At 34.5% G+C, this 10,262-nt stretch overlaps 3 protein-coding genes across 5 annotated transcripts in view; 1 reads left to right on the top strand and 2 right to left on the bottom strand.

The window, feature by feature from the left end:
* LOC108623818 (general odorant-binding protein 56d-like) overlaps positions 1–399 on the bottom strand; it is a 6,080-nt gene extending 5,681 nt beyond the window's left edge. The window contains exon 1 of the mRNA XM_018022621.2: positions 286–399. Coding sequence (XP_017878110.1) covers positions 286–333 — 48 coding nt within the window. The 5' untranslated portion in view covers positions 334–399. The remainder of the gene's footprint in view (positions 1–285) is intronic.
* Positions 400–3,325: 2,926 nt separating this feature from the next.
* LOC108623859 (uncharacterized) lies at positions 3,326–6,712 on the top strand. Its single transcript, XM_018022701.2, has 5 exons — positions 3,326–3,465; positions 5,148–5,265; positions 5,394–5,531; positions 5,722–5,908; positions 5,980–6,712. Exons 1-5 carry the CDS (start codon positions 3,453–3,455, stop codon positions 6,043–6,045), a joined length of 522 nt encoding a protein of 173 aa, XP_017878190.1. The 5' UTR covers positions 3,326–3,452; the 3' UTR covers positions 6,046–6,712.
* Positions 6,713–6,817: 105 nt separating this feature from the next.
* The window catches only part of LOC108623858 (uncharacterized), a 10,054-nt gene continuing 6,609 nt past the window's right edge, over positions 6,818–10,262 (bottom strand). For 2 of the 3 annotated variants that reach the window (XM_018022700.2, XM_026812604.1), the window contains exons 2-5: positions 8,463–8,597; positions 8,079–8,362; positions 7,765–7,995; positions 6,818–7,626 (exon numbers count right to left, since the gene is read on the bottom strand). In XM_018022700.2, the coding sequence (XP_017878189.1) occupies positions 7,156–7,626; positions 7,765–7,995; positions 8,079–8,362; positions 8,463–8,597 (1,121 nt within the window). In that variant the 3' untranslated portion in view covers positions 6,818–7,155. Of the gene's footprint in view, positions 7,627–7,764; positions 7,996–8,078; positions 8,363–8,462; positions 8,598–9,012; positions 9,860–10,262 lie in introns of those variants that run through there. The other variant, XM_026812605.1, reaches the window with a different exon arrangement.

Below are 10,262 nucleotides of genomic sequence, written 5' to 3'. Positions count from 1 at the left end.
CAATTATAATTAAACTGCAGTTACTAGAAATTTATTTATACGATGCACTAAAATCTATTCAATGTCTATTGAATTCTTTAAATTCAAGATAATACAAGTTTCCCTTCCAACAATCCGTATCTTTAAAAAATTATAATTAAACTGCAGCTATAAGAATTCTATTAATACGATATACTAAAATTCTCTCAATTTAAATTTAATTATATTAGTGTATGACAATATTTTCACATGCACGGAAAAAGAGCAAAACATAAAATCATTGTACGAAGAGGAAGAAAAATTTACCATGGCTCCAACAAAGCAGATGGCTAAGACAACGGCGATGGTCTTCATTTTCGAAATTATGGTTGAAGTAACGAGATTTCTTTCACACGAACGTTCAACGTAAACTGAGTACAAATCGAACGTCCGGCGAGATTTTATAGTTGTAGGTGCGATCACCAGGGAGATCAATTCTCCCTCCACCGACGCCAGTAAAACGGTTCTTCATTTTTTTCTCGATGTAAGCGAGCTGATATTTCTCCTCTGGTTAAATCAAATACTCATTGATTATATAACAATTAACAACAGCGTTTAAATGTTTCGGGGAAATCGCAAGTAAATATAAAAAATGTTTGAATAATTCGAAACTCACGAGGAGGAAAAATGAAACAGGACTAGTGCGCAGACAATAAAGGAGCGCGTATGTCCACAGAGCTGAATTTCATTTAAATAATAATTTGCCTCAGTTTTTTTCCTCACGATCGCATACACGGGATTACAAAAATTAGGTATGGTAATGGTTTTTCTAAAGCGTATCATGATTATTAGCCGCGGAAAATAATTATCGAGTAAGTAATGGATTCAGTAGTGGAACATTACAGATGTCGTAAACAAAGTTAAACTGATTACGTTAATAATAATATTTAGCCTACTGACTTTATGCTTTTATAGAAAACATAAACGTGCAGAAAATGTAGAAAACATCGTCATAGTATCATAAGGTAATCATGAAAAAAGTTCCTATCTAAATCACATTATTTAAGCAGCATAAAAATCTGTAATCTAATAATATTAATGACACTGGATCGTATTTTTTATTCTAAATTTGCATAACTCATTAAACTTTGATTCAATTAGTTGATACAACTTTGAACTCTGTTGCCGTGTGTTAAATGATAATTCTACATGTAGGAGTATACACAAAGTATTGCTAAAAATAATCTTCTTTGCAAGATATTTTTTATGAGTTCCTTTACTAATTCGAATATCAATAATTCATCAGCATGATTCATAAATCCCGTGTTACTTCGTAGCAGGAGCACTTCACCAAACAGGATACGTAATTCTTGGACCGTTCACTTATCTCTATCCCAAATGAAGGTCAGAAAGAAGTAAATGTATACCAGGAATATACTAGAGTTTATATAAAAAATAATCTGCATAATTAATGATGTGCCTTACTTGACTGGACGTGTTACATGAATTTATTTTTTCTATAATAGGCAATAGCTAATTTGAATATGAGTTAGTAAATAAGCACGTATATATAAATATAGATATGCAAAAGAATCGATAAACAGATCAAGGTACAAATGTAAATGATATATAATTAGTTATAAGGTAATTAAATGTTAAGGAGAAAGAAGCACGTTTGTATGGAAAAAGATTTTGGTTTGTAAAATCGTCCACTTCTTGACAAAACGCTGAGATAAAGATTTATCTATCTATTTAATTTTCTTATATAAATATTTCTCTGTTGAACAGCCGTAGTTTAATTTTCATCATATAAGGGATATTTAAATTATATGTGTACACTGTTTGGGATACTACGTGGTCGGAGAAAACTTGACCTTTGTAACTATACTTGATTTAAATTTAATTTTGGCTGTGCACGTATACAGATTAAAGATTTCACAAGTCGTAGAATTTATGGGAATAGTCCTGTGTACCTAAAGCTTGTATTAATATTCGTCATGTCTTATTACCAATAAAAATTCGTTTCTATTTGGAAATCGAATAAAAATGTCGAAGGACCCAGAATGGCTTAAAAATGTTGTAAGCAAGTTTATCTATTAATATGTAATTTTTAATTAGGATTGAAATCAACCATTTATAAAATGAAATAGCAAAAATGTTTAATTTATTTCATAGTTTTGTGATAATTGTAAAAAAAGTACATTGAAAGTTTGAAGTAATTTTTTATGATTCAATTAACACCTCGAAGGAATAATAAGTGCAGCGACATATAAATAAATAAGGTGTTCTTGGAATCACTTGTAACCAAATGAATCGTACAAGATCATTTTAATTACAAATTAATGATGGAAATTGCCTACTCTACCTTGTCGAAGATTGGAGGATAATTATGATAGGCAGCGTGACTACTTACCGAGCTGCAATATCGTAATTTATAAGCACGTTGGTGTTATTTTTATCGTCTTATGTCTCGATTACTATTGTGAAAACAATAGCGATCGAATCGACGATACCTTACAAAGATTATATGTTACATGTATTGGATCGAGTTTCGAAGTCATCTTTCTAAGAAAATAAATCTCTGAAGTTATTGTCTTTCATCCTTGATTTGCCTTTTATTATATACCGTAGATTCATGCTAGTCTTTATACTTCATTCTTATTTGTATCACGATTTTTTTATTTATGTACAGTCAACGTGATCTTGCAGGAAATGAATAATAAAGATGATAATCAAATATAATAGCATAAAATTGAACAACGAACTACGACGATTAATAGACTTTTGTGCATTTATACCTCTTTCGCTTTTTACCAAAAATAAAAAAGGTAAGTTATTCACTGTGTGAATACAATCTACAGTTACTTATATTATATTATATTTTTTAATTATGAAGTTTATAAGAAATATATCTAGTGGCACGGATCGGGTTATCGTATATACGTTTTATACATTTCGCATCGACAAGTTGTAGATCAAAGTTTAAACTTTTTACTTCATTTATCGTTGTTTATCTCCACTTTTCTAATATAAACTAAATTTCATGATCAAATTTAAACTTGTTATTATAATTTAATTCAAGAACTCTCGAGAATTTATGTTTCCATTGATTGCGCCTAATTTGCCGATTAGTTTATTCTATTTGCTATAACTTCGTAATACCAAATCAGCGAGCCTATAAAAATTTACTTATTTCTGTCGACTCACACACCGTCTAAATCAAGAAGCTTGTTATTTTAAAAGATGAATTTTTTAATAGAAAATGCAAAGTGAAAATAAGAATTTTCAAATCGAATGGAAAAACAGTGCTGCTGCTAGTATCGAGACATCGAACTATTCGATGCATTGAAACGTCTATGCACAAGTGACATGTACGCACCAACACCAACACATTAAAAGTGTAGCCCAGTGTAGCTTAGTCGTTGCGCTGAAGAATATTAAATTAGGTGTGTGTAGTATTATGAAAGAACAACTGCCACGCTGCCTTATAAAACATGGGAGATAAAGGTAAAAAAAGTCATCATTTCGATAAGTAATCAGTTGTACTTTATGCGGTCATCGACATTACGATTAAAATGCATCCTCACGTCTTATCGTTCCATCCATACACCATCGAAGCTCGACGAACATCTCTTAATTAATATTCATAAGAAAAAAATTGTCGTTATCGATTAACAACCTTAAAAAATACTACATCGTCTCGACGCTTCACCGAAAGCCGGTCGATGGTTGACGTGTTAGGTTAGAACGCGCTCGTAATTAGGTCATTTGAAAGCGCGCCACTTCGAATGAACTTTGTATTATTTAATTCACGCCGAACTGTCCAAATGCCTGAACCAAATAAACTGTGATTCATTGTTTTATTTACTTGAAGATTTCCTGCATCTGTTTTCCATGCTTGTCACGGTTGCTCCGTTTACTTTTATTGTGTAATCTACGAGGATTCACGACCCCATGTGGCTAGTCGATATCTAATCGAACCAAGTCATTTCCATTTTTCATACTTTGTAGGTTGAAAAATTAATATCAGCGATAAATTGTACTGTGTATTGCAAATACAAAGAAAGAAATTAACAGGAACTTGTGTATCGTAAGTGTGTTTTATCTTCACGATGGTCTGACGAGCTGTTTTAATGTATAAAAAGTGGCGCGTTATAATCAATACGTAGAATTTGTTGAGATAAAGCCTTTTAAATTCTGCAGAATTAACGTGAAGTCTTACATGTTTATTTTTGTTTCACGTGTAGCCATGCGAAATATCACGTAATATTTAACCTCGCGTACCGCAACAACAATACTTATCTTCGGCTATTTTAAACGCTTCGAAATTTACTATCTGAAATATAAGTACGAATTACTTGCGACGGGATGTGATAATTGACGAACAAAATTTTTAGTCTTTTTATGTTAATACATTTGGCAGATGCAAAAATGTTTTTATTGTTTAGCACTTGATTCGAAAATAGTCGGTTTACAAAAGCTGTGGTTTTAATTCACCATCATTAACATCGTCAAATCATTTTTATTTCTGTTCACGTTCACAAATTAGCTTAATTATCATGCTGTAACATTGGAAAAAAGATTGAATTGACAATAAATGATTAACAGTGTTCTTTATTCATCTTTCCATTTTCTACTATTATGGGAAGATATAAAAAATAAAAAACGTAAAAAATGACGGTGTCACAAGAGTAAAATGGGGGCAAAAATCTTGTAATGAATAATTGAAATGTTTTAGTAGTTGAACAGCATCTTTAAAAATTGAGTTCCGGTTGAGAAGTAGTGGGGAACTCAACCGGAAAAGGGTTCGAAGGATCCATGGGGTTTGAATAACGCACATTGAAAAATAAAATATTTATTAATTTACAGTACTTGGTGGTTTGTATCAGAAAATAAATTAATACTACCGCCATACATTATAATAAATAAATAAATTAATTAATTAATAAATACGATTTCATTGAATGAACACCGTATGCGTATATTAATGTTGCTATGTACCTTCCATGCACAATGCGTTATCATACGAAATTATCTTCCGTTTTATTAACTTCTGCTTTAAAAATTAGCTCTTACTGAAGATTTCGTAGAACTTAGCAATAACTACTAATCTCAATAGAAAATTACATAAGTTGCGCCAGATACACGATGTTTTGTATACTATTTTACTGATTAAAAATCGCGTTTAGAGCATCATGTACACTTCAGCGGGAGTAGTGGGCTCGGAAAAGACAACAATATTATGATACAACCACAACGGCATGGACAAATAGACGCTCATCTTGGATTTTTACAACTTAATCACAGGTTACACTTATTTTTAACAACGTTCTAAAAGCATTAACGTTGAAAAGTAAACTAAGCTGAATCGCGAGAGCCTGGTTAATCGAATTTATTATATTCTTCTGTAGTTATTATTATTACATCTGTTTTAGATATCACGTGGAATTCTCGATTCCTTGGAACTTGTGCACTCACAGGGATAAAAAGAGTACCACGCCGGCGATAGTCACAGGACCTACAAATCCCAATTGTCATATCATAGACCTAATGCAAGAAAAAGAAGGCTTAAAGTAATTCATGTTTCTTAATAATCGAAAAACCGACCTCGCATACTTAGAAACTTTTTTCCAATTGATTTAGACACAAATTTTGTGATGTCATAATTTTTTCGAATAGATTTTTATTTTCGAAGAGTTGCAATGTTACTTTCCTAAAGAAATCTCTTAATTCCGACTGCAAGTTACTATTTTTTGTCCGCAGATTAAGAATAGAACTGCTAGCGTATAAGGAGAAGATCTTGAAGGAACAGGTACAGATAATGTGTTGCACAGCAGGAACTCCGTTAAGTATCCAATTGAATGCACGTGTCTTGGGCAAAGACGTGGGAAGGCCATTACTTAGGAACGGGATACGCAGCATCGGAATAGAGCGGTCGAACGAAGATGAGGTCTCCGAGTAGATCTCGCTGATATCGATATTGTTGCTCGAATATCTAAGAGTCGAGTATTTTTTCCGCAGGTGCTGGGTACAAAATTGAGGGCGTCGTTGAGCTTGCAAAGTCAGCAAACTCTGAACGAATACTAAACAATCAACGGCTCTATCGAGGGACAACGTTTGTATGTAACAGGGGACGAAACCGATAGACGAGAACGTTTCTTATTTCGAAGTTTCGTACAAAGCCAGGCAAGATCATGGATCGCAATCGTAATCAAGTTAATTAGTCGAACAATCACTGTTTTAGACCGTAAGACATGCACTTGCGTTTAATTCTCAAGCATAATATAAAAATAGTTTATTAAGCTATGCACATGCCAACTATACTAGTTTAGAAAGCACGACTTTCGAAATATGCGATGTTCAATTAAAAGAAATTGAGCTTTCTCCCCGAATTTATAGCAAATAATTCGACTGGACACGAGAGCCTACGTGACGTAACTTTCTTCTCTTGAGAGAAACAAAAGTATTCCTCTTTATCGAAGGATCACATCGAGTTATTGCCAGATACCGCATTTGCCTACTGTTCTTTCTTACACGAAAACGTATCAGATGATTGCAATTGCCTTGTGAAAAGTCTGTTACACCTTTAATACTTATCGTCGACCTATCTGTAATTAAAATTGTATTTTATTATCGTTTTACATCGAGTATTTTAAACGATAAGGTCTAATCACTAATCGAAAGAATTAAGTCTGTTTTCTAATTCCCTGCTAAGCTGATACGAATTATTAAAACGAAAGACTCCAATGAAAAACGATCTTTTTTTCATTAACAACCTCTAACTTAATCATTTAATACTAAAACACTGGTCTGTTTAAAATTAATAGCTTGTTCCAATTTGTTAAAATATACCTAATCATTTACATAATTTATATAAACAGTGGAAACAGTTTTCAACTGATTTTATACAGACCAGTCCCTTCAAGTTTTATCAGTACGAACTTTATTAATTGTAAGCGTTTATTCTCTAACTGCTAAAACTATTCAATTTTTTGCGTTCACAGACAAGACATTTTGAGACGACACATTCACTACTACGTAATTATCATCTTATAATAAAATTAATCCTTTTTCATGATAACAGCCAGTAAAATTATTTGAAATATGTGTTGAATAAATTAATTTTTGTATCCGCTTGAGAAAAAGGAGTGCAGGTAAATCGCAGCGAATGTGTTTGAAAAATTCTAAGTAGAGTCGTCAGCACCGAAAGTTAGACTGTTTCATGGGTATACCAGTCGGTCCATCGACGAATTCGCATATGTTGAAGCCTAGCCTGACCAAAGGATGGCAGTTACTCTTAGGATTTCCCCACTTGCCTCTAAAAGTCATCCAGCCGGGTAAGATGCTGTTTTCTTTCTTTAGAAGCAACTCCATCTTCTTCCAGGTTGGCCAAGCGGTACCGAAACCGCTCTCATCGTAGAGACGCGGTAATCTGACGAATTTATGCTTCCCCGGTGCTGTCCAGAGTCCGTGCGAGCCTCGCGCACTGAACAGTATCGGATGTGAACCGCCAGCGGTGAAAACTCTTTCGGGAAATATCGGCTTTTGGAAAATACCCTTCCGCGTCTCTTGGCTCTCGTAAATAAAAGTCCCGCTTCGCGGATCGTATCGATAAAACGCGCCCGCGTCGTGAGCCGATACGTACATAGCCGATGGATAATTGGCGTCCTAAAATCAATGATGTAACGTGAAAATGCATAAAATATTTTTTATTTTCATATACAGTGAACAGCAAAACTGAACAGACACTATTTAATAAGTGTTGATCCAGTTGTGCTCTTCACTGTAGTTTATGAGCTCATCTACCTTGAAATAGAGGCTCATATGTTCCCAATCGCCCACGTGGCTGCCGTACTCCTTAAGCATTCCGAGGCACATACCGCCTACCGTGGGTATCGGCCAGCTACCAAAAAATCCGAGATCCAGAACACAGACTGCCTTTCCCTCACTGAATGGATAGAACATCCAATAGGTCACGTGAAAGTGTAGCTTCCGGGACCTGTTCGCTTTTTTCTTCTTCTCAAAATCACCGGGTTTCTGCAAACAGTCACATAACGTTTTTTCTAGTTAGCTTAAAAAGAAGTAATAATTTTTATTTCAAGGCTGTTGCTAAATTCTACCTCCGAATTTTGTTTGTTATCGTTCTTCCACACAGTCCCAGAAAGGTCATTGGTGAGAATCATCGAGGACCCGAGATCGTCGATCTGCAACGCGTTCCTCGATGATATCAGCGTCTCGTCCCCGTTTCTTCGCGACTTTCTTTCGTCCCTGTCTGTGCTCTTTAAATTTATCATGTCCATAGAAGCGTCTGGAACAGCACAGTTCTTGATCACAGCATAAACAGGCACGGTGCCGGCTGGTTTCCGGCCATACAGGAACGACGATCGATTTCTTAATAGTATTTCTGTGAAATGTAAAAAAAAACGCGTTTAATTCATTCACTTGCAAAGCTTGTAAACGTTCGGCAAAATAATGTAATCTTTGTCATCGTTTTTCTCATTTACCTACGTCGATTCTGGTGCGAAGGTAGTCATCGTCCGATTGCATATTGTCGAGAAACTCAGGTACCCCAAGAGGTAAAAAGAGTTCACCAGGTGCAAGCCATACCAGAGGTGCCCAATCACGTACCAGTCCTTTTACTATAATTTAATTACAACTGTGATAACGTTGTTTGCTTTATTTCTTATTTCATTTTTATTAATGTAAAGCAGATTACACAGAATCTAAAATAATTAAGTGTATTAAGACATTCCAAGAAAGCTACTATTTTTATTAAAAGATGTCACGAACAAAATGGTACCTTGATTGGAATTTTGAAGTTACGAAATTATGACCTATAATCTCATTGCAATAAACGAAAACATAATTCAAGAATTTAATGTAATTGAATTAAATGCAAATGACAGTCGATGAGAGAACGCAATAATGCTAATTACGTTTATCGTCAATAACATAACATGTTTATTAGAAAGCCGAGAAATGCTAGTCTCAGCATGCGCTACATATATTTAGGTAAAAAAAGCGAGAAGCGTAGACAGGCTCTGCTTTCATTACATCTCACAAGTTATCATCTGTTATGCGAATCCAGGCATTTACCACCCACGCGCGCCTACATTCGAATATCAGTCAATTGAATACCGAAGAACTCAAAACCTCATTACGTGGAGGTCGCGATACTCTGTAAATTACGCGAGACATTTAACGCGTCCTTCTTTCAACAAAAAACGAGCGTGAGGAAAGGATTTTTCATTTCTATCATTGGGAAAAGCTTTCACCCGCGTCATCGTACACGTGACGATTCCTCGTATCGAAACTGTAATTATTATGCAGGCTCGACGCGACGTTACCTTGTTCGGTGTTACGGCAAGCTTCCCATTATACTTCCGCAATTAAACAGGCATACGCGAGAATGGGAACAAGTTTCTCGTTCTTGCTATATATTTTAGCCAGCCTCTTACGTTGTCGTTAGCGTAATTATCTCACTGCTTAGATCAGTCTGATATCATTTTAATTACTAATACGTAACAGACCTTTCTTTCTATGTTGGATTCTTTCGTATCAACAAATGTAGATTTGCAATTAAATTTTCGTTATATAAAAAAACTGCGATATTTATAAAGTAATGAAATGTAAAAATTACGAATTACGATAGGATGGAAGGAAAGGGAATTTCATTGTAGAAATAGCTTAGAGGGAATGGAAATATTAGTTTAGTTAAAATGGAATTCGTTTATCTCCTACGTATCAAGGGACGTGGTAGCGTCCCGAAGTAAGGATATGAAACTAATTTCTCGATTTTCGCAAGGAAAAACAGAAGTTGTAGCAGAGATCAGTCTTTATAAGATAGATTCTATGTATTTTTCATTTAAAGGTTCAGTATTTAACGAGTTAAGTATCATTAATCGGCATTTTATTGACACTGACAAAATTCGGCCGTCCCACCGTCGAAACAGCAAACTTTTGGCAAAAAATTTAGTTTTTCCTTAATTACTTCTAAACCGTTAGACTTACGGAAAAATTGCATACGACCTTTTTTATAGAGGACGACGAGATCTACAATTTCCATATAACAGTTCTTCGCTAGCATCAATATTTAACGAGTTATTGACGAAAAACGAAAAAATAGTTTTTTGCAAATTGCTCGTAAACTATTGACGCTAGCAAGAAACTTTTATACAGAAATTGTAGATCTCGTCGTCCTCTACAAAAAAGGTCTCATGCAATTTTTCCGTATGTCCAACGGTTTGAGAGTTATTGGCAAAAAACGAAATTTTCGCGAAATTTGAAGGGGTACCCCTTGGAAA

This window comes from Ceratina calcarata, unplaced genomic scaffold (genome assembly GCF_001652005.2).
Source record: "Ceratina calcarata isolate Rehan_Ccalc_2016 unplaced genomic scaffold, ASM165200v1 scaffold291.2, whole genome shotgun sequence".
In the NCBI taxonomy this organism is placed as follows: domain Eukaryota; kingdom Metazoa; phylum Arthropoda; class Insecta; order Hymenoptera; family Apidae; genus Ceratina; species Ceratina calcarata.
The sequence above is the reverse complement of the archived record's forward strand: the minus strand, read 5'-3'. Positions and strand labels throughout refer to the sequence as shown.

Excerpts from the sequence above, each read along its gene's own strand:
- LOC108623859 (XM_018022701.2), top strand. Across the intron at positions 5,532-5,721 it reads CAAGAAAAAGAAGGCTTAAA|ATTAAGAATAGAACTGCTAG; the intron begins GTAATTCATGTT and ends TTTTGTCCGCAG. Across the intron at positions 5,909-5,979 it reads AGCGGTCGAACGAAGATGAG|GTGCTGGGTACAAAATTGAG; the intron begins GTCTCCGAGTAG and ends TTTTTTCCGCAG.